This window comes from Panulirus ornatus, chromosome 20 (genome assembly GCF_036320965.1).
Source record: "Panulirus ornatus isolate Po-2019 chromosome 20, ASM3632096v1, whole genome shotgun sequence".
Lineage (NCBI taxonomy): Eukaryota > Metazoa > Arthropoda > Malacostraca > Decapoda > Palinuridae > Panulirus > Panulirus ornatus.
The window spans coordinates 47,019,100-47,044,375 of NC_092243.1; the positions used below are offsets into that span (position 1 = coordinate 47,019,100).

At 39.4% G+C, this 25,276-nt stretch overlaps 1 protein-coding gene across 2 annotated transcripts in view; it reads right to left on the reverse strand.

The window, feature by feature from the left end:
• The window catches only part of LOC139755981 (acyl-coenzyme A thioesterase 1-like), a 101,193-nt gene that overhangs the window by 19,615 nt on the left and 56,302 nt on the right, over positions 1-25,276 (reverse strand). For both annotated transcript variants that reach the window (XM_071674853.1, XM_071674851.1), the window contains exon 5: positions 18,928-19,096. In XM_071674853.1, coding sequence (XP_071530954.1) covers positions 18,928-19,096 — 169 coding nt within the window. The remainder of the gene's footprint in view (positions 1-18,927; positions 19,097-25,276) is intronic.

Genomic DNA, 25,276 nt, shown 5'->3' on the forward strand with positions numbered 1-25,276 from the left:
TTAAAAAGTAATACAGAAGGGGAGGATTTCCAGTCTCCCCTTCTCAAAACTCTAAGTCACCTTTTACAACACTCAGGAAATATATGGGTAGGATACATTTCCCCTATCCTCAGGTATAACATTGGATGACAGGAACATTAGGTAGAAACATCAAATAGAAGTAGTAGGTAGGAACTTAAGGCAGGAGCATTAAGTAAAAGTAGTCAGTAGAAACATTTGGTAGGAGCCTCTGCAAACACTTCACTAGAGCTGCCCTCTGCCAGTGGCCTTTTAAGGGTGAGGTACTAAAGGCTAAGAAGTAGTGCTGGAGTTTACTTGTTATGGAGACTCTATTGTTGTGGCCACCCACGTGAGGGAGTTCCAGGTGAGAACTGGCATCAGAGATATAGATAGATAGACAGATAGATGAATAAAAAAGAGCTGTGTTTCTTAAATATTTTTCCATTAGTAATATTTCTAGTAAGGGTTTTGTGGTATTATTTGTACTTGGTTGTGATTTCAGACCTGATATAATATTGGAGATGAGGTGGTCCACACACATAAAGATGTTAAGAACTGATCTACCCCAAAATACTGAAATGAACTTCTGTATTACTATTTCAACACTGAGACAAGCTGTATTTTCTACACCTGGCATCAATATCAATTGAATACCATAGCAGAGACTGAAAAATAATAATTCAAATGAAATTATTCTTTAAAGATATGTCAATTACATCAAATAATAAAAGTATCTAAATGACTTTTTTCATTACTTTCTCAGTATTGTAATAAATTGTATTTTCTATATCTGGCATTAATATTCAATAAAAACCATCATATATAGTAAAAAATAATGATTGAAATGAAATACTACACAAAAAATGCACTCCAATACATCTGGGCATAACTTAAGTCAATAAGTGGCCTAAAGTAAATATGTGAACATCTTTGTAACTCATTTTTAAAACAATAAAACTAAATGAGTAAATATGTGCACATCTCTGTAACTCATTTTTAAAACAATCAAACTAAATGAAAGCAGAAAGAATTAAAGGCTGTACCCTTCATTTAATTGGTGAAACTTGGCATAGCACACATTGGGCAGTACCACTGCATATGACAGTTGTTTTTCAAGGTCATTGGGATATTCCAGCACAATGCAATGGAGAAACATTTTTTGGTAGATGTGGTGTAAACCAAAATCTTGCAGTCTCTGAGTACAAATATCTGAATATATCTTTATGCTGAAGCAAAAGGGTTACAGTGATTTTAATATTTGCAGTGGTGCCATGATGACCGAGAAGTTTAAGGGATACTTTATGGATAAAACTAGAAAAAAATAGTTGAGGACGTGAATCCAGGTGAGAGACTGTGGTGGGTGACACCAAAGGATGGATGAGATACTGAGCAGAATGAATGGAGTCATAAGTGAGAGTAGCAATGGCAAAATATGTGCATACCTAAGTATGAATACAGCACATACAGTGCCCAGCAATGAAGTTGGCATGAATGGGGCATGCATCAATGATATTGAAGCAAATCACTTCACCCCACCTAAAATTGTATTGGTGTGCACCAATGAGCTGGTGCCCTCAAGTGAATAATGGCAACTATGTGACATGTTGACATACCATATGAGCCTGCCTCAGTAGCAGTTTAACTATTGTAGGAGGCAGGAGTGTTTTGTTGTGCTCTCCACTTATGACCTGGATTTTTGTTGTTTTTCCATTTTGTACCTATATCACCTAATATGATTGGAAATACTGATCTTGCAAATGACAAAATAGCTTCTATTGTTACACTTTGCAAGGGAAATAAGCCACATAAGGAAATTTCTAATATCACAAGGGTGTGAGCTTGAGATCAGAATAATGATGGATGAGAAATTTTACGATAGTGGCACTGCAATGACGACCCAAATGAAACGCATAGGAAGGCCAGAAAATCCTCTCTACATACTCTGAATGTTCTTTCACATCAAGATGATACAGATCCATACTTGAGAGCAAAAGAAGCTAAAGAAAAACCTTACACTGCTCAGTGATGTGTCAGTAAGGACAGTGCAGTGCTGCTTACATAAGGACACTGAGTACCAGAGCACCAGGCTGCATCTCAATCTGCTCAAAGGCATCAAAAGAAAAGAGTTGATTTTTGTAAGAAATACGAAGTGTAGGATACAGCTAAGTTCAGAAGTGCTTTATGGAGTGATGAGTCCTCATTTTCTGTGATGGGTGGCCATGGCAAGTAAGTGTACAGGTGATCAGGCTGTGATCCATTTGACCCTAAGTACTTTACAAACGATGTAAAGTTCCCTGCTTCACTTATGGTATGGGGTTGATTCAGTAAACATGTTGTTGGGGACTTTGTAGTGTTGCTAAAGAGCAAAGCTATGAACATAGTTATCCCAAACTACTGTGTGACCATCTTTCAAATCTGTTCAAAAAGTGCAAGGCCAAAGTGTCCATGCAGGATGCGGTTCATTTCCACACTGCTAAACTAGTCACTGATTGGCTTTAGGACTGTGCAGGCATTTTTCAGTGACTAGTCTGGGAATTCATTGGATGTGAATTCAATAAAAATTTGTGGGTGCTTATGAAAATGAAACTACATAACAGGGATGCTTTGTCACTTCCTAAGCAGAAGGTGGCTATTCGTGAAATCTGAGTAAAGATTGACTCTAAATGGCTTCGGAAACTTGCTGACTCAGCTCCTGGTCACTTCAAGAAGTGCAAAAAGAGGAAAGAGAAACAAATAAAGTACTTATAGGTGGTAAATACACAGTTTTCATGGTTTTATTTCATGTTTGTCCTTGATGGTTGTGCCACAGCCTCCTCATGCTAACTTCATTGGTGAGCATTGTATATATCTCAAGGTAAAGATGTCTGTAAAATACACAAAGGTACAGGCACTGCAAAGATAGGGTAGATAAAAGTGTCACTGAAATGCTTCTGACAAGAAAGATGATAAATCATGTGCATCATGTTAGGCACATGACAAGGGTCATTTTGGTGATGGTAAGATGTAGACGGTCTTGGGTTAGAAATGTGAATGAATAAGTATGGAGGACAATGAAAGACAGGATGAGGAACAAAACAATAAAGCTCATCTTCCAAGAGAAGTTGAATGAAGGCGAAGAAATATCTCGAATACAATAAATGCATGGTTGTTGGTATCTGTGGAAAAAGTATGTGTGAGGCTACACTAATGAGGAAGTACAAAAAGCATACATCAAAAGAGGTAGCTACAGAGGTATATGGCAGTACAGAATTAATATGAGGAAAAGGAGAAGCAGCATGATGGACTGAAAGTTTCATGGATGTTAGTTGAAAAAAAGGGGGTGACTGTGTTGTTGACTGGTTGGTGAGGATATTCAATGTATGTATGGTTCGTGGTGAAGTGCCTAAGGATTGATGGAATGCATGCATAGTGCTGTTGTACAAAGGCAAAGGGGATAAAGGTGAGTGTTCAAATTACAGAAGTATAAATATGTTGAGTATTCCTGGGAAATTATATCGGAGGGTATTGATTGAGAGGGAGAAGGCATGTACAGAGCATCAGATTGGTGAAGAGCAGTGTGGTTTCAGAAGTAGCAGAGGATGTGTGGATCAAGTGTTTGCTTTAAAGAATGTATATGAGAAATGCTTGGAAAAACAAATGGATTTGTATGTAGCATTTATCGATCTGGTGAGGGCATGTGATAGAGTTGATACAGATGCTCTGTGGAAGGTGTTAAGAGTATATGGTGTGGGGGGTAAGTTGCTAGAAGCAGTGAAAAGTTTTCATCGAGGATGTAAGGCATGTGTATGAGTAGGAAGAGAGGAAAGTGATTGGTTCTCAGTAAATGTTGGTTTGCGGCAGGGGTGCGTGATGTCTCCATAGTTGTTTAATTTGTTTATGGATGGGGTTGTTACGGAGGTAAATGCAAGAGTTTTGGAGAGAGGGGCAAGTATGCAGTCTGTTGTGGATGAAAGGGCTTGGAAAGTGAGCCAATTGTTGTTCAATGATGATACAATGCTGGTGGCTGATTCGAGTGAGAAATAGCAAAAGCTGGTCTGAGTTTGGTAAAGCGTGTGAAAGCAGAAAGCTTAAAGTAAATGTGAATAAGAGCAAGGTTATTAGGTTCAGTAGGGTTGAGAGACAAGTAAACTGGGAGCTAAGCTTAAATGGAGAAAGACTGGAGGAACTGAAGTGTTTTAGATATCTGGGAGTGGATTTGGCAGCAGATGGAACCATGGAAGCAGAAGTGAGTCAGTGGATGAGGGAGGGGGCAAAGGTTCTGGGAGTGTTGAAGAATGTATGGAAGGTGAGAATGTTATCTTGGACAGCAAAGATGGGTATGTTTGAAGAAATAGGGGTTCCAACAATATTATATGGCTGCGAGGCGTGGGCTATAGATAGGGTTGTGCAGAAGAGGGTGGATGTGTTGGAAATGAGATGCTTGAGGACAATATGTGGTGTGAGGTAGTTTGATCGAGTAATTAATGAAAGGGTAAGAGAGATGTATGGTAATAAAATGGGTGTGGTTGAGAGAGCAGAAGAAGGTGTATTGATATGGTCTGTTCATATGGAGAGAACGAGTGAGGAAAGATTGACAAAGAGGATATATGTGTCAGAGGTGGAGGGTACGAGGAGAAGTGGGAGACCAAATTGGAGGTGGAAGGATGGAGTGAAAAAGATTTTGAGCGATTGGGGCCTGAACATACAGGAGGGTAAAAGGCATACAAGGAATAGAGTGAATTGGAACGATGTGGTATACTGAGGTTGATGTGCTGTCAATTGATTGATCCAGGGCATATGAAGCGTCTGGGGTCTGGGGTAAACCATGGAAAGTTGTGTGGGGCCTGGATGTGAAGAGGGAGCTGTGGTTTCAATGCATTATACATGACAGCAAGAGACTGAGTGTGAACGAATGTGGCCTTTGTTGTCTTTTCCTAACTCTACCTTGCGCGTGTATGGGGGGAGGAGGGTACCTTTCATGTGTGGTGGGGTGGCAATCAGAATGGATGAAGGCAGCACATATGAAAATGTATATGTGTACATATGTATAAAAGGGGAAACAGAAGAAGGAGTTATGCGAGGAGTGCTCATCCTCCTTGAAGGCTCAGATTGGGGTGTCTAAATGTGTGTGGATGTAACCAAGATGAGAAAAAAGGAGAGATAGGTAGTATGTTTGAGGAAAGGAACCTGGATGTTTTGGCTCTGAGTGAAACAAAGCTCAAGGGTAAAGGGGAAGGGTGGTTTGGGAATGTCTTGGGAGTAAAGTCAGGTGTTAGTGAGAGGAAAAGAGCATGGGAAGGAGTAGCACTACTTCTGAAACAGGAGTGATGGGAGAATGTGATAGAGTGTAAGAAAGTAAACTCTAGATTGATATGGGTAAAACTGAAAGTGGATGGAGGGAGATGGATGATTATTGGTGCATATGCACCTGGGCATGAGAAGAAAGATCATAAGAGGCAAGTGTTTTGGGAGCAGCTGAGTGAGTGTGTTAGTAGTTTTGATGCACGAGACAGGGTTATAATGATGGGTGATTTGAATGCAAAGGTGAGTAATGTGGCAGTTGAGGGAATAATTGGTGTACATGGGGTGTTCAGTGTTGTAAATGGAAATGGTGAAGAGCTTGTAGATTTATGTGCTGAAAAAGGACTGGTGATTGGGAATACCTGGTTTAAAAAGAGAGATATACATAAGTATACATATGTAAGTAGGAGAGATGGCCAGAGAGCGTTATGGGATTACATGTTAATTTATAGGCGCACGAAAGAGAGACTTTTGGATGTTAATGTGCTGAAAGGTGCAACTGGAGGGATGTCTGATCATTATCTTGTGGAGGCGAAGGTGAAGATTTGTAGAGGTTTTCAGAAAAGAAGAGAGAATGTTGGCGTGAAGAGAGTGGTGAGAGTAAGTGAGTTTGGGAAGGAGACTTGTGTGAGGAAGTACCAGGAGAGACTGAGCACAGAATGGAAAAAGGTGAGAACAAAGGACATAAGGGGAGTGGGGGAGGAATGGGATGTATTTAGGGAAGCAGTGATGGCTTGCCAAAAGATGCTTGTGGCATGAGAAGAGTGGGAGGTGGGTTGATTAGAAAGGGTAGTGAGTGGTGGGATGAAGAAGTAAGAGTATTAGTGAAAGAGAAGAGAGAGGCATTTGGACGATTTTTGCAGGTAAATAATGCAAATGAGTGGGAGATGATAAAAGAAAGAGGCTGGAGGTCAAGAGAAAGGTGCAAGAGGTAAAAAGAGGGCAAATGAGAGTTGGGGTGAGAGAGTATCATTAAATTTTAGGGAGAATAAAAAGATGTTTTGGAAGGAGGTAAATAAAGTGTATAAGACAAGGGAATCAATGGGAACTTCAGTGAAGGGGGCTAATGGGGAGGTGATAACAAGTAGTGGTGATGTGAGGAGATGGAGTGAGTATTTTGAAGGTTTGTTAAATGTGTTTGATGATAAGAGTGGCAGATATAGGGTGTTTTGGTCGAGGTGGTGTGCAAAGTGAGAGGGTTATTGAGAATGATTTGGTAAACAGAGAAGAGGTAGTAAAAGCTTTGAGGAAGATGAAAGCTGGCAAGGCAGCAGGTTTGGATGGTATTGCAGTGGAATTTATGAAAAAAGGGGGTGGCTGTATTGTTGATTGGTTGGTAAGGATTTTTAATGTATGTATGACTCATGGTAAGGCACCTGATGATTGGCGGAATGCTTGCATAGTGCCATTGTACAAAGGCAAAGGGGATAAAAGTGAGTGCTCAAATTACAGAGGTATAAGTTTGTTGAGTATTCCTTGGAAATTATATGGGAGGGTATTGATTGAGAGGATGAAGGCACGTACAGAGCATCAGATTGGGCAAGAGCAGTGTGGTTTCAGAAGTGGTAGAGGATGCGTGGATCAGGAGTTTGCTTTGAAAAATGTATGTGAGAAATACTTAGAAAAGCAAATGGATTTGTATACAGCATTTATGGATCTGGAGAAGACATATGATAGAGTTGATAGAGATGCTCTGTGAAAGGTATTAAGAATATATGGGGTGGGAGGCAAGTCGTTAGAAGCAGTGAAAAGTTTTTATCGAGGATGTAAGGCATGTGTATGTGTAGGAAGAGAGGAGAGTGATTGGTTCTCAGTGTTTGTAGGTTTGTGGCAGGGTGTGTGATGTCTCCATGGTTGCTTAATTTGTTGATGGATGGGGTTGTTTGGGTGGTGAATACAAGAGTTTTGGAAAGAGGGGCAAGTATGCAGTCTGTTGTGGATGAGATAGCTTGGGAAGTGAGTCAGTTGTTGTTCGCTGATGATACAGCACTGGTGGCTTATTTGGGTGAGAAACTGCAGAAGCTGGTGACTGAGTTTGGTAAAGTGTGTGAAAGAAGAAAGCCAAGAGTAAATGTGAATAAGAGCAAGGCTATTAGGTACAGTAGGGTTGAGGGACAAGTCAATTGGGAGGTAAGTTTGAATGGAGAAAAAGTGGAGGAAGTGAAGTGTTTTAGATATCTGGGAGTGGATTCGGCAGCGGATGGAACCATGGAAGAGGAAGTGAATCACAGGGTGGGGGAGGGGGTGAAAATTCTGGGAGCGCTGAAGAATGTGTGGAAGTCGAGAACATTATCTCAGAAAGCAAAAATGGGTATGTTTGAAGGAATAGTGGTTCCAACAATGTTATATGGTTGCGAGGCGTGGGCTATGGATAGAGTTGTGTGGAGGAGGGTGGATGTGCTGGAAATGAGATGTTTGAGGACAATATGTGGTGTGAGGTGGTTTGATCGAGTAAGTAATAATAGGGTAAGAGAGATGTGTGGTAATAAAAATAGTGTGGCTGAGGGAGCAGAAGAGGGTGTTTTGAAATGATTTGGTCACATTGAGAGAATGAGTGAGGAAAGATTAGCCAAGAGGATATATGTGTCAGAGGTGGAGGGAATGAGGAGAAGTGGGAGACCAAATTGGAGGTGGAAAGATGGAGTGAAAAAGATTTTGAATGATCGGGGTCTGAACATGCAGGAGGGTGAAAGGCGTGCAAGGAATAGAGTGAATTGAAATGATGCGGTATACCGGGGTCAACGTGCTGTCAATGGATTGAACCAGGGCATGTGAAGCGTCTGGGGTAAACCTTGGAAAGTTGTGTGGGGCCTGGATGTGGAAAGGGAGCTGTGGTTTCGGTGTATTATTACATGACAGCTAGAGACTGAGTGTGAATGAATGTGGCCTTTGTTGTCAATTCCTAGCGCTACCTTGCACACATGAGGGGGAGGGGGTTTTTATTTCATGTGCGGCGGTGTGGCGATGGGAATGAATAGAGGCAAACAGTATGAATTACGTACATGTGTATATATGTATATGTCGGTGTGTACATATATGTATACGTTGAGATGTATAGGTATGTATAATTGCATGTGTGGACGTGTGTGTGTATACATGTGTATGTGGGTGGGTTGGGCCATTCTTTCATCTGTTTTCTTGTGCTACCTCGCTAACACGAGAGACAGCAACAAAGCAAAATAAAATAAATAATAAAATAATGTTGAAATGTATAGGTACGTATATGCGCATGTGTGGGCATGTATGTATACACATGTGTATGTGGGTGGGTTGGGCCATTTTTTTGTCTGTTTCCTTGTGGTAACTCGCTAAAGCGGGAGACAGCGACAAAGTATGATAGAATAAATAAATAGTTGAAAAAACTGATCTCACAAATAGCTATTTCTTCCAATATGGGACATCACTGGGTGAAGGAAATGTGAGGAGCCCACTTCTTTTAGGAAATCACTTAAGCTTAATTCTATCATTTACCTAAAATCAATCACTAAAGGTCAGGAGCTTATCCATACGTAAAATAAATAGGGAGGGGTTGAATTATGAACTTTCAAAGTGGGTCCAATCATGAACTCATTAAAACAAAGATGAAAAGCTCAAAACAACAGTATGTAAGAACACAATATATCTTAGAAAACTTAGAAGTTTTTGAGTTATTTGGATGTTAAATTCAATTACTAATTTCCAAAAAATAACAGAACGAACACCAGATCATCTTCAAGGGAGAAAGATTCTTTGAAAATGACATGGCAATCATGATAAAAACAAACTTTAGTTTCATTCTGGAGAAGATTCTAGCCCTTTTACCTGGAACCCAAAAGTTTGGCTTGCTTCTTAGATAAATCTAAACTGTGGATGAAATCATCAAGATCTCCCTGGCTCAGCAAATGTGGTTCACTTGAAGAAAAGCTTGCTTCAAATGTTGGATCCATATTGTCATCTACTTGGAGGCTCTGGCACAGGTAATTTCTGATTATGAGGTAATGGCCTCATAGCAGATGGTAAATTAGGATATTCAACAGTATGCTTGGATTTTGATGTTAAAACATTTATATCTGTCAGGCAGAAGTAACAATCTGAAGCATGATCTCTGGGTTCTCTCCAAAAGGAATGGCAAAAGGCATCCAGCATGAACCTTTTGCCCTTGCTATGAGAAGTCTGACACATGTAACACAACAAACATAGGAGGCTCTACTTTTATGCTGATCACCCACTTTACAACCAAAGTAATACTCATAGCATTTTTTAACAAGGGATGTGAAAGAATTGTTTTGTGATATGAATGTCAAATCATCATAGATGTAGCAGGAAGAATCTGGACTATTTACACAGTTTCTCAGCATTATGATGATGGATGGGGTATCAGGACAACTCTTGAATATACAAATACACAATCTGTCAACAGAGTGGAAAAGACACTGTTTACCTAATGAATTCTTTCCTGCAACTGATAGAGAACTGCTACTCAGGAATGGGCACTGTTTGAATGTCCCAACATTTCTGGTCGTGTTTCTGCAGTCCCCTGGTGACTCATTCATTAGGCTTGAGCTTTCAAAAAGAAGCTATTGCACTTCACAAACAACAAAAATAGCTGTGTTTGTTAAACCTTTTGTTTCAAATGCTCCTAAGAGCACTGGTACATATATATTGCATGTAATGCATGTGGGTATGCTGGAACCAAAACATTATGGGTGATAGAGAAATTCTGAAAACATATCTGGATTCAGTGGGTGAAAATAAATAGAAACAGATACTATTTTCCTTGGGACAAAATCTTTGCTGACAAGTGTAACTGTAGGAAAAACTGAGGAAAGTCTTCATCATACAGATGCATTAAAAGAGATCAGTGAACCACTTGCTAGTAAACAACAGAGTGGGTTAAGGAAAGGTAGAAAGCATCTAAAACTTTTTGCAACTGGACAGGTAGCAAGGTAAGTGATTGTGAAAAAAAAGAGCATTCTAAATAATTCTGACTCCTTAGGGTGCAAAGAAAACTTCTTAATGCAGTTATGAGCTTTCATACTGGATTTGGTGCATGTGTAAGAGTAAGTGGTGATATGAAATGAATGCCATAGTGCATCAAGGCTACATATTGTCAGCATGAATCTTTAATGTTCTAATGGATGGGGGACTAAATGGGATGAATGTAACAAAAGGTGACTCCAGCATACTGCTGAACCAAGGTGAAAGTCAAGTTAAGTTACCACAGCTATTTCATGCAGGTGATTCTGTTTTGTTAGCTGAATTAAGAGAAGCATTGGATTGTATGTCATGTCTTTCTAAAAACGTGTCTAGGTAGATAATGCTGAAAGCAAATGTGTATAAATGCAACTCTCTTATTTCTAAAAGAATGGGCTATCACAGTATAACATTAGTTTAATGGAGAACCTTTCATGGTAAACGAAATCATGTATTTGATAGCTGTGATCAGTGAGGATGGTAATGGGAAAACTAAATTTGAGTGAAGGATCAACAAAGGGAAGATACCTGGAAGTGTAGTTTACACCCAGGTGAATGGGAAGATTTTAAGTTTGCATGACAGAGTGTTAATCCCAACTCTGATGTATGAAAGTGAACTCTTAGTTTCTCTAGGTTCAATATCTGTGAAAAGAACAAAAGAGATGAATAACTTCCAGAGTACAGTTGGAGTGATGATAAGAGATAAAGGATGAGAATGAGAGAAAAATGTGTAGTGTGAAGAAATTGTTAGAAACATGAGTCCTTTGAAATAGTGTGGCCATGAAGGATGATATGTTTGTGCACCTGATGTATGGCAGTTTAGTTAAAGATACAAGTACAACAATGAAGATAAAAGTGAAAAACCTGAACTGCCTAAACTGTGTGGAGCTAGGCATATTTCAGAAGGGGATGCTGTAGGACTAATTTTTGATAATGTGCAATGGAGTCATACTATGAAATCAAATGTTGACTTTAATATGTTAAATGCAACATGGGAACATGTTTAAGTGAAATTAAAAGCAACTCATAAATGGGAGGAGTTAAAGATGGTAGACAGATAAATAGAAACATCTACCTCAGACTTAAAATCTAAATACCCTTAAGTAAAAAAGGCACTTTGTCCAACAAAATTCTGAATATCCATATACATGAGACAGCTTCTGAATAATGTTCAAAGAAAGAAAATAAAAACACTAAATGTGTAAAGTTCTATGTGCATCAAAGTGCATGCTTGGATGGAGAGAAAGGTGTAGTCATATGCATTCATCTCTCTTAACCACCATTCAACAGTTAAGGCTAGCAAATGCTTGCTCACAGGACTTAATGACCATAAAGCAGCCTGTTCGGGCCTATGTAATCCAGTGTGGAGAAAATCTAAGGCCAAGTAACTTTTCAGGAAAATGTATTCACTGACTGCTGATGCCTGTGTCTCAGGTCTTTCACTGTAAGGAATTAGGGATTGGTTTTCAAAAAAAAAGAAGGGAAAGAGGGTAGGGTAAAATAAATGGATGATCAAAGGATTCTGCCTACAACAGAGAGATGTTTTTCATCCTAAAAATCTTATATTTCTCACTTACAGAGAGAGCCCTGTGAGCACCTGAGAGCTTTCCCAAATGTAGGTGGAGAAACTTTAGAAATGCCTAAGAAAAATCATGAAAAGAACTACCTTAACTGACAACTGAACCACATTGGGGACAATCCTTTTGGGACAGAAGCATGCTCAAAGCCACACAGATCGAACATATTGATCTAAAAAGATCTGAATAAAGGTATGTTGAATGCCAAAATCACATTTTGCTAAAATTAACCAATGAGTGGTTTTTAGAGGGCTACAGTACAAGACTATTTGCACATCATGGGTTCTGGCAGAGCCTTGGTTGTATAAAGGGGAACTATTTTTCTCATCCTACCAAAAATACACTATGCTGATAAAGTCTCACAGGAGCCTTGAAGATCAAGTTAAATGTGTAGATAATAAGTACTTTTTTGTGAGACTAGAAAAATTTTTAAAAGCCAGTTGAATGAACACAGGATACTGTTGCTCAAAGGAAAATTTTCAAGGTATATATTAACTTTTTCAGTGCCAGTGTCCTCACTTGAGGTAAGCATAGCAAGATGCTACTGCAATCAATCAAGGCAATGTGCTTTCCTACCACAGGTTAAATTCCACATGCACTGCAGGCTCTGTTGGGTAAATTGCAATCAAGACATGTTATGAAAAAGATCATCTGTAAAAAGTTCCCAATTCTTTCTCCTTAATTAATATCTTTGTAACTCTTGATGCAGACTTTCTAAAATCTAGATTCTAAGCTTGATGTTTCTTTGGTGATGATGAATTTTTAAGTTACTGCATTCTAAGAATTCTTTGTTTTATATCCATCTCTGCATTATGATAGTTAATAGCCCATGAAAATAAGTCAGTTTAAGAGTCATCTTCTTGAGGGTCTTATCATGTAGAAGGGGTAATTTGAGCCTTACTGCAGGTGTACTGAAAATCAAGATGATATAGGATGATAAGAGGGCAATGTCTTCTGTGGCACAGAGATCCTTACCTTGTTGATTTCCCCCAAAAAACTTTTCCTTTCCTCTTCATACCTAATAATATTAAGCATCACATGAACTGCCTTATTCTTCACATGTGCAAACTGTAGTGAAAAAGAAACTGCTCAAACAGGGTACCTCCAGAGTTGAGGGCTCTCACCCATTTCTAGTAAAAGGAACATCTCTTACATTTTCTTATTTTTTTTATTCATACTATTCGCCATTTCCCGCGTTAGCAAGGTAGCGCTAAGAACAGAAGACTGGACCTTTGAGGGACTATCCTCACCTGGCCCCCTTCTCTGTTCCTTCTTTTGGAAAATTAAAAAAAACTGAGAGGGGAGGAAAAACAACATAGAGATGTTTAAAAAAAACTCCAGTTACACTGGCAGGTACAAGAGAAAGATGGTTGCCAATTGAAATAATTTTTATTCTGGCAGTAAAAAAAACTTTTGAAGCAAAAATTAACAGTTCTTTTGGCCTCTGACCTTGAAAAGAAAGAAAACAATCACATTTTGGATCAAAGAGGTACTCAGTTGTTTATGGACTTTCAACAACAAACAAGGATCCATGAAAGGAACCTTCTGCTTTATTTTCCTGTCCCCAACTACTTTATATATATCAGGATCTCATGATACTATTAACCTTCTAGCAGATTACCTCACCATACACTGTCTGGTCTTCTATTACCTGGCTCTCTTACATATTCCCTGTACAACAAAACTTTTTTTTAAGGTACTGTATGGCCTAGCTACATAGGGAATTTAAAAGATTCTTCCTGGTCAAACATTTCTGACTCAATACCTAACATAAAAGCAATATACTTGAAGGAGCTTAAGGAACTCTGGTGTATTATGAGCAAGAGTTGAGGTTTAGAAGCTTAGAGCTCAGGGTCTGTTTCCAACTCCCCAGGTTCAATAAATGACAATCAAGCTGTCAGACCCATAATAACAATATATACAAATAAATTCCATGGAACCATGGAAGCGGAGGTGAGTCACAGGGTGGGGGAGAGGGGTGAAAGATCTGAGAGCACTGAAAAATGTCTGAAGGGTGAGAACATTATCTCGGAAAGCAAAAATGGGTATGTTTGAAGGAATAGTGGCTCCAACAATGTTATACGGTTGCGAGGCGTGGGCTATGGATAGAGTTGTGCAGAGGAGGGTGGATGTGTTGGAAATGAGATGTTTGAGGACAATATGTGGAGTGAGGTGGTTTGATCGAGTAAGCAATGAAAGGGTAAGAGAGATGCATGGTAATAAAAAGAGTGTGGTTGAGAGAGCAGAAAAGGGTGTTTTGAAGTGGTTTGGTCACATGGAGAGAATGAGTGAGGAAAGATTGACAAAGAGGATATATGTGTCAGAGATGTAAGGTACGAGGAGAGGTGGGAGACCAAATTGGAGGTGGAAAGATGGATTGAAAAAGGTTTTGAGCAATCGGGGCCTGAACATGCAGGAGGGTGAAAGGCATGCAAGAAATACAGTGAATTGGAATGATGTGGTATACTGGGGTTGATGAGCTATCAATGGATTGAATCAGGGCATGTGAAGCGTCTGAGGCAAACCATGGAAAGTTCTGTAAGGCCTGGATGTGGAAAGGGAGGTGTGTTTTGGTGCATTATACATGACAGCTAGAGACGAATGTGGCCTTTGTTGTCTTTTCCTAGCGCTACCTCACGCGCATGCGGGGGGAGGGGGTTGTCATTTCATGTGTGGTGGGGTGGCAACGGGAATGAATAAAGGCAGCAAGTATGAATTACGTACGTGTGTATATATGTATATGTCTGTGTATGTATATATATGTATAAGTTGATATGTATAGGTATGTATATGTGCATGTGTGGATGTGTATCTATATACATGTGTATGTGGGTGGGTTGGGTCATTCTTTTGTCTGTTTCCTTGTGCAACCTCACTGATGCAGAAGACAATGACAAAGCATAATAAATAAAAAAATAAATTCACAAATGCTCCAGTATGAAGTAGATCTCTGAACTGGATGACTTTAAGTGCCAACCTTTAATAATACAGCAATGTTCCTTGTCACAAGCATGAACATATGATCCACAGACAACTATGAAATACTCATAAAACAAGTCAAATGTATCAATGAATATTATGCAATTCTTTTAAAAATTAATTCAGCGTTTGGTACCTTCATTCTTAAACACTGGTTAACTTGTAAAGCTGGCGACTTGTGTGTCCCACATCAAGCTTGGATGTGGAAAGGAAGCTGTGGTTTTGATGTATTACACATCCACAACAGACTGCATACTTGCCCCTCTCGCCAAAACTCTTGCATTCACCTCCCTAACAACCTCATCCATAAACAAATTAAACAACCATGGAGGCATCATGCACCCTTGCCGCAAACCGACATTCACTGAGAACCAATCACTTTCCTCTCTTCCTACACGTACACTTGCCTTACATCTTCAATAAAAACTTTTCACTGCTTCTAACAACTTGCCTCTCACATCATATACTCTTAATACCTTACATAGAGCATCTCTATCAACTCTATCATATGCCTTCTACAGATCCATAAATGCTACATACAAACCCATTTGCTCCCATGGTTCCATTTGCTGCTGCCATGAACGCTCACAGATATGTACCAAAAACACTAGCTTCCCCAGGTGCTGTCCATTCAAATGCACATTCCTAATAACCAGTGTCTTTTCACTGCTAAACCTAATAGCCTTGCTTTTTTTTTTCTTCAAACTATTCGCCATTTCCCGCATTAGCGAGGTAGCGTTAAGAACAGAGGACTGGGCCTTTGGGGGAATATCCTCACCTGGCCCCCTTCTCTGTTCCTTCTTTGGGAAAAATCAAAAAAAAATAGAGAGGGGAGGATTTCCAGCCCCCCTCTCCCTCCCCTTTTGGTCGCCTTCTACAACACGCAGGGAATACGTGGGAAGTATTCTTTTTCCCCTATCCCCAGGGATATATACATATATATATATATATATATATATATATATATATATATATATATATATATATATATATATATATATATATATATATATATATTTTTTTTTGCTTTGTCGCTGTCTCCCGCGTTTGCGAGGTAGCGCAAGGAAACAGACGAAAGAAATGGCCCAACCCACCCCCATGCACATGTATATACATACGTCCACACACGCAAATATACATACCTACACAGCTTTCCATGGTTTACCCCAGACGCTTCACATGCCTTGATTCAATCCACTGACAGCACGTCAACCCCGGTATACCACATCGCTCCAATTCACTCTATTCCTTGCCCTCCTTTCACCCTCCTGCATGTTCAGGCCCTGATCACACAAAATCTTTTTCACTCCATCTTTCCACCTCCAATTTGGTCTCCCTCTTCTCCTCGTTCCCTCCACCTCCGACACATATATCCTCTTGGTCAATCTTTCCTCACTCATTCTCTCCATGTGACCAAACCATTTCAAAACACCCTCTTCTGCTCTCTTAACCACGCTCTTTTTATTTCCACACATCTCTCTTACCCTTACGTTACTTACTCGATCAAACCACCTCACACCACACATTGTCCTCAAACATCTCATTTCCAGCACATCCATCCTCCTGCGCACAACTCTATCCATAGTCCACGCCTCGCAACCATACAACATTGTTGGAACCACTATTCCTTCAAACATACCCATTTTTGCTTTCCGAGATAATGTTCTCGACTTCCACACATTCTTCAAGGCTCCCAGAATTTTCGCCCCCTTCCCCACCCTATGATCCACTTCCGCTTCCATGTTTCCATCCGCTGCCAGATCCACTCCCAGATATCTAAAACACTTCACTTCCTCCAGTTTTTCTCCATTCAAACTCACATATATATATACACATATATATATATATATATATATATATATATATATATATTCACATTTATTCTCAACTTCATCTTTCACACAGTCTCCCAAACATACCATCTTCTGCAGTTTTTCCCTCAAATCTGCCACAAGTGCTGTTTCATCAAAAAAACGACTCCCCCCCCACACACATACACACACAAAAGTGCGTACCTCCCTCTCCACCTCATCCATTAACAATTAAACAGCCAGGTAACTTCACAAAGCCCTTCTGCAGACCCACTTTTACCTGGAACCATTCACCCTCCTCTCTATCTACTTACACTCAAGCCTTATTCTCTTGATAACAACTCACTACTTCTAATAGCTTTCCTCCCACACCATATATTCAAAAAACCTTCCACAGACTATCTCAAACAGCCTATCATATGCTTTCTCCAGGTCCATAAATCCTATACACAAATTTTTCTGTTTCTCTGAGTACCTCTCACATATTTTTCAAAGCAACCACCTGATTCACATATCCTCTACCACTTTTGAAACCACATTCTTCTTCCTCAGTCTGATGCTCAATGCATGCCACCTTCTTCATCACCATCATGCAAAATTGTAAACTTCAAATTAACTTAATAGTAAGCAATATAGATTACTTTACCAAAGAATTAGTGAGAATGTTTCTTGAGAGGCCTGTGGATTTACAGTGTCAGAGCTGGGTTCACCAAGTGTAAAAAATATGACACTAACGTATACCCCAACTAGTGAACTTGTGTACCTGTGTCTCAGTGAGAATGATTCTGAGTACTCTTAAAGTATATCAGTGCTGCCTAAATTTAATAATCCATTCTTTGTTTATTTCAATCACTACCCTTCCACACAACTTTCCTGGAATGCTAAACAAACTTATACCTTAGTAATTCAAACTCTTACTTCTATATCCCTTGCCTTTATACAATAACACTGTACATGCAATCCACCAATCCTCAGGCAACTCTCCACAATCCATGCATAAATGAAAACCGTGACTATTCAACTAACAGCACAGTCACTTCCTTTCTCAAGAAATTCATCTGCAACACCATCCACTCTAACCACTTTGCCACATTTCATCTTGCAAAAGGCTTTCACTACCTCCTCTCTCTTCACCACAACACTTGACATGACTTCACATACCTCCCTGACCCAAACACCCTACATCTACCATCCTATCATAATACATATGTTCTCTTACACTATAAATCTCTTTCCAAAACATTTTCTCTTTCTCCCTCAAGTTTGTTGACACTCATTCACCCTAACTCTCATTTGCTCTTTCAGCTCCTGTACCTTCCTCATGACCCCAAACCACTTTCTCTTGTACATCTCCCACTCACTTGTACATTTTCCCTGTAAGTGCTGCCCATACACCTCTCTTTTCTCTTTCAAAAGCAACTTTGTCATTCCACCACTAACAACTATCTTTCAGATGCTCACCTCCTACCTTCCATACTGCATCCAACACCTCTCATTCCTTAACTACTCCCCTAACTTCATTTACACTTACCTTATGCCATTATACACTCAATCTCTCCTGATATCAAAAAAAGCCTCTTTTACAATCCAATAACAATAAAAAAACCAATAATTTCCATTATCTCATCCATCTCCATATTCTGGAGGGGGTAGAATATGAAGCTGGTATCAAAACCCACTCTTAAAATTAAAACGTTGGATAAAGTGCTATAGAAATATTGAGAGCACACAATAGTGATAGTGGCCATGCAATAAAATGTGGCATGTCTAGAGATTTTCTACAGAAGTATCTCATCCCTTCCTCCACCATCACCTCTGATCTGCCATATACTAAGTTCATTTTAGTTTCTTTTTGCTTTTTTTTTGTATTCATGTTTATAAAATTGTTCTTGTAGAGTACATGTGCAGTTACCATAGTCTTTCAGACATACTGGTTTGTTCTCTCTGTTAAGGGCAAATGCAAACAATCACACAGAACAACCATCCCCCTGCTGTCATCCAGGTTGATAAGGTTTCTCTTACATTTTCTACAGGTAAATGTAAATGTTCAGATTCATTTTTTGTTTCCTCTAGCCACACTGAGGTGAGTGGAAGTACCCAAGGTCGTATGGAAATGGTTAAGAAACCTCATTTCTATGATATAATTACAAAATGACCAGAATAAAATGTACTATTCTTAAGTATATAACAATCAATGCTGTTGTATCACTGATTTTCTTAAGTACCAAGATGTAAATAAAGATACTTCTGTGTGGACAAACATGCTTTGATACAAAAAAGTCTTATGAATCACATCTGAGAAAACATACATCGTATTCTCAACTAACCTGGAGGCAGGAAGAGGCAACCACGAACCTTTCCACTGCGCACAGGAATACGCTGCACCCCAGGAGCCATGTAGTGTCGCAGATGTGTAACAGTGGCTAAGGGTTTATCAGCATCAGGAGAACATAGTTCCCTACCATTCAAGTGACCCCTGTGTACTGTCACTTTCACCTACAAAAGTAAGATTTATGTAGTACTAAAGATCCTGAAGTACAATGGCCCCTTATCTAGGGTGTAATGGTTTCATTCTCTGTTGGCTCACAAGTCAAAAGAATAATTCCTAGACATCTGTTATCACAATGTATAGTTCAATACTACACCAAAATAACTGCATATCTAGCAAAAGTAACTCTAACAACAGAAATTTATCAGTATAATAAAATCCCCATCAACAAATTTTTTCAAATATTCTAGTGTTAGTATTCCTGGCTGAATGTATAAGACTCAAACTTTGGTAGAATGTGAGGAGAACTGAAATAAAAAATGGTAACTGGCAATTCCAGCAGCCAAGAGTTTATAAATACTTCTTATATGGAATAGTAAAAACTTGGCTATCTATAGACTACCAACTTATTCTACCTCTCTGTCTATCTAAATATGTATGTATGTAATTACCTGCTATCTAATTTTACTGTGCAGGTAGGGAATTTTACACTTATGGAGCCCCATCTCTTAACATTCTCTGATATCATACAACCTCATGAATTTATGTATGCTGCCTGCATTAAAAATGTTCTTGGTCAGTCTGTTCCATTCATCCACCACTCATATACTATAAATGTGTTTCTTTACATCCTTACTTACAAGTCTCTTATCTAATTTCATTGTATGTACTCTGGTTGCTCTATTTCTACATCTCCTATAGAACTGTCCACTATATCAATCTCTTTTAAAAAATTAAAGGTTGTGATCAGGTCACTCCTCAGTCTTACCTCTCTTAATTCTGGTAACATCTTTGTTGCCCTCCTCTGGACCTTTTCTATAAACTCTTTGTGCTCCTTTAGGTGCAGTGACCAAACCCGAGGCACATATTTTTTTCCTTATGTGGGATAAGAATAGCCTGATAAATATTTCCTTATCCATATACTTGAAAGTATTCTGATATTTGTCAGCAGACGGTTTCTCTGTTTAACTTTTCTCCTTTAATGGAACTCGGGAGACAGATTCAAGATGATGTCTACTCCTAAGGCCCTCTCACGCACAAAATCCAAAAGCTAATTTCTTTCTAGGCATTAATCATATCTAGGCTGTCTTTCACTTTGTCCTATCCTCATTACTCTACTTTTACTCAGTTTGAATTTCCTCAATCATATTTCAGACCAACTTTGGGAACCGTCTAAGTCCCCTTGTAAGCTACTGCGATCCTCCTTGATTTTCATTTCACTCATGACCTTTGCATCATCTACACACATATCCAGGTAGAATTCCATACCTTCAACTAAGTCATTAATATAGGTCAAAAAGAGTAATGGTCCCAGGACCTAACCCTGTGGCACTCCAACTTTCAACTCAACTAATTTGGAAAAGGCTCCTCAAATGTGCATCCTTTGTTCCTTCCTACAGAGATAATCTATCCATCAGAAGAGCTTCCTTCTTATTTCTACTTGGTGATCTAGCTTCTTAATCAGCTTCATATATAGTAGTGTCAAATGCCATCTGGCAGTCCAGGTACAGACAGTTCAGGATTGAACTCACTCTTTTGAAAAATTCAAAGATGATTCTTCCACATGACCTCCTTTCCCTAAAACCATGCTGTCACTCACTTGGGAAATTTCTCCTCTGTAGAAAGTCATCCACTTGCTTTCTAAGACTCTTTTCCAGAAAATTACACACCAAACTCATCAGCGAGTCTTATTTATAGAAATGGTGTTTCCTTTTTCCATTCCTTGGCACTATGATTCTCTCCAGTGACATTTTGAACAGTAAGTTAAGTGGTTTATAAAGTATTTTTGAACACTTCTTTAGCATATATGATGAAATTTTATCAGGACCATCAGTCTTGTATGGGTTAAGTCCTTTTAGTATTCTGTTAGCATCTTTTCCAGATACCTCAACACTCTCCAAAACCTCCTTCCCATTTTATCTCACTGGTGCTGGGGCTATAATGTTTTCCACTATGGAAACACTTTTGAACATGTTATTCAGTTCCTCACATATCTTTACATCATCTTCTACAATTTGTCCCTCTAAATTCCTTAGCCTAATTAGCTACTCCTTGACTGACAGCTACTCCTGACCAGTTTATGGAAAAGTTTTGGATTTTCACCTGCCTTGTCTACAATATTCTTTTCAAAGTTTCTTGGTTTCTCTTTCTTTATCCTGCTACACTTATTCTGTGCTCTCTTATACCTCGCAAAATGCTGGATGGCTTGCGTGCTGTCTTCATATTTGCCATTGCATATCTCAAAGTTCCTTTGCATTATGACATCTTTTACTGAACCATTCCTTCCTCTTTCCTACCATTATCTCTGTATTAAAGGCTTGTTATCTGTTAATTGCAAATTTCACAGAACTTCTGAACACAAAGCCCTAATTACTGGCTACTGAATTTCATTTCTCAATCTACATTCCTATAGTCATCACCGGGGTGTTTATAGTTTCAGTAATTATACCTCCTCTTTATTTCCTGTCTCACCTCTGCTCTTTCAATGTCCTCTTTTACCACATACTCAAAACTGAGCATTACATGACCACTTTTTCCAACCGGTGTATTGTATATAATGTCAAAGCCCAAGCTAGTATGGAAGAAAATAAGATCCAATACTGATGGTGTATCAGCCCCTCTCATCCTAGTATGCTATGCGACATGTTGGTATAAAAAATTTTCCTGAATACGCACTAAAAACTTGTGTCTCCATGACTCCCTATTACCATGAAAATCTAAATTTCCCCAGTTTTTCTTTTCATGACTGATATCCCCATTATCAGCACTTTTCCATCCCTGAGAGGTGAGTGTTTCAACACTTAATGTTCCTTCATTGCTATTATTGTATAAATGTTCTAGTTCGTTGCAAGTCTTTCGGGATTATATAATAATAACAACACCATGCTAGTCTTCCCTACAGTTCCTATTCTCATGTGTCTGAATGGGCCATTTTCCACTATTTCTTCAAACACTTTAGGCACTCTTTTATTAAGAGGGCTGAAACACCCTTTTGCCTTTTTCTTTCCTTTCTTGCTATCATGTACCCATCTGGGAAGGAGAGGTGGGAATGTGTTTCTTTGGTAACCTTACTTCCACGACTCTAGTAATATTAAGGGCATTACTTATCTAATTATATCTCTGGTGTCCATTCCCTGCAGGAACTCCCATCAGGTGTTGGCCACAGAGAAAAAGTGTCAACTTATCCCTGTCCTTACATGCCTTCCTCCAATACACCATTCCATGCATTCTTCCACAATTTTTCTCCTCATATTACTTTTCTGCAGTATTTACCCATGCCACAGGCAGTCTTTCTCTCACATCAACCCCTTTAATCATACTGTCATACACTATCCTTGAAAACTCCCTACCTTGCATTCTTCCTACATGTCCAAACTACCTCAAAGTATTGCATTTCATCCACTCTACCACTCCACAATTCATTCCTTTGCATTCCCTGCCATACCACATCTCTCATATTTCCCCTCATTTCTTTCTTCATTCCATCTAGTCATACCACATGCTCCTCCCATATAACTCATTTCTACAGCTTGGATTCTTTACCTTTATGACTCATTCCATGTCCATGTACCAGCTGCATAGGTCAGGGTTAGAGGGATTATGCTGTCCCTTAATCCTTTTTTCACCTCCACACTTATACCTCTACCATTCATTGTTCTATTAAGGGACCCATCAACTCTTCTTCCCTTTACTGCTCTCCCCCTTATCCCTTCCAACTCACTAAACTTACCCAAGATAGCACATAAATACTTAAATTCCCTCACTTCTTGTCTTTCTCAACTATTTTTTATATTATATTATACTTTGTCGCTGTCTCCCGCGTTTGCGAGGTAGCGCAAGGAAACAGATGAAAGAAATGGCCCAACCCACCCCCCCCATACACATGTATATACATACGTCCACACACGCAAATATACATACCTACACAGCTTTCCATGGTTTACCCCAGACGCTTCACATGCCTTGATTCAATCCACTGACAGCACGTCAACCCCGGTATACCACATCGCTCCAATTCACTCTATTCCTTGCCCTCCTTTCACCCTCCTGCATGTTCAGGCCCCGATCACACAAAATCTTTTTCACTCCATCTTTCCACCTCCAATTTGGTCTCCCTCTTCTCTGCGTTCCCTCCACCTCCGACACATATATCCTCTTGGTCAATCTTTCCTCACTCATTCTCTCCATGTGCCCAAACCACTTCAAAACATCCTCTTCTGCTCTCTCAACCACGCTCTTTTTATTTCCACACATCTCTCTTACCCTTACGTTACTCACTCGATCAAACCACCTCACACCACACATTGTCCTCAAACATCTCATTTCCAGCACATCCATCCTCCTGCGCACAACTCTATCCATAGCCCACGCCTCGCAACCATACAACATTGTTGGAACCACTATTCCTTCAAACATACCCATTTTTGCTTTCCGAGATAATGTTCTCGACTTCCACACATTCTTCAAGGCCCCCAGAATTTTCGCCCCCTCCCCCACCCTATGATCCACTTCCGCTTTCATGGTTCCATCCGCTGCCAGATCCACTCCCAGATATCTAAAACACTTCACTTCCTCCAGTTTTTCTCCATTCAAACTCACCTCCCAATTGACTTGACCCTCAACCCTACTGTACCTAATAACCTTGCCCTTATTCACATTTACTCTTAACTTTCTTCTTCCACACACTTTACCAAACTCAGTCACCAGCTTCTGCAGTTTCTCACATGAATCAGCCACCAGCGCTGTATCATCAGCGAACAACAACTGACTCACTTCCCAAGCTCTCTCATCCCCAACAGACTTCATACTTGCCCCTCTTTCCAAAACTCTTGCATTTACCTCCCTAACCTCTCAACTATATCTGCAACAAAGTTTAGTACACTTTCTTCTTTTACTCTAGGGGCTTTGCAAAATATATACTTACACTCAGTTTCCTTTCAAAATCCATTATTTAACCTTCACCCACATTTATCTTCAATCACCTGTGTTTCCACACATAATAAAACACACTTACAACCATCTGCAAATTCTCTTCACTGTCAGCAAACAACACAATATCTCTGCAACTCCTCTTTAATGTCAGCAAACAACACAGTATTATCCAACAAAACAGGCTTGCCACTAGTGATCATACCTCATCACCATACTCCATCTCTGCATCCCCTTTCCCTAAATTTGCTTTTAGCTCTCTTATCACTCCATCCATATATCTGTTAAAAAGATACAGTGACATCACATAGCCCTGCCTTACACCCACATGCATACCAAAACTTTCAATCAACTCTCTATCCACTCTTACACATGTATTTTCTACTCTATAGAAGGTTTTCACATCCAACAGTTGTTCCCCTACCTAATATGTCCTTAAAACATCCCATAAAGAATTCCACTCGACTCTGCCGTAAGCTTTCTCTACATCCATGAAAGCTATGTACAGCTTCTTACCTTTCACTAGATATTTTTCTACCACAAAAATCTGATTCACATATTCCCTACCCTTCCTAAAACCCCCTTGCTCTTCACTTATTCTGCATTCAGTAACTTCTATCACTCTATCAATGAACACTCTTACTTGCACTTCTGGAATATCTAACAAACCTAACTCCTTATAAATGCTACATACATCTTTAGTGCCTTTCCTCTGAATAAAGGAACAATGAGAGCTTTCAGCCAAACCTCATGCACAACCTGTTCCTATTCTATCACACTTTCTCCTTCATACTTTATCATTTCAGCTGTAATCCCATCCACTCTAGATGTCTCTCCTATCTTCAACTTCATTTTTGCCCTTTTTACCTACCTTCTTGCTAAAGGCTCCTGCAATTATATCCTCTTCCTTCCATCCTCCATAACTATTCATTAGACAACTATTGCCTAACCTTCTCCCATACTTATCAGTTCTTCAAAATACTCTTATCATCTTCCTTTCACTTCCTCCTTTTGATTCAGTAACTCCCCTTCCTTACTTCTTACAATGATATTTCCACTCTTAATTCACCTCTTTCCTTTTTCAACCCCTTTCACTACAATTTCTTATCTTCCCCAAATTTTTCATTCAACTTTATTCAAAAGTCTTCATCTACTCTTTCTTTGATTTCCCCTAGCAGCTTAACATTCTGCTGACATATTTTACCCTCCTCCTTTACTGAACTTCCAATAGTACATTTCTTTCAGGTAATCTACCATAT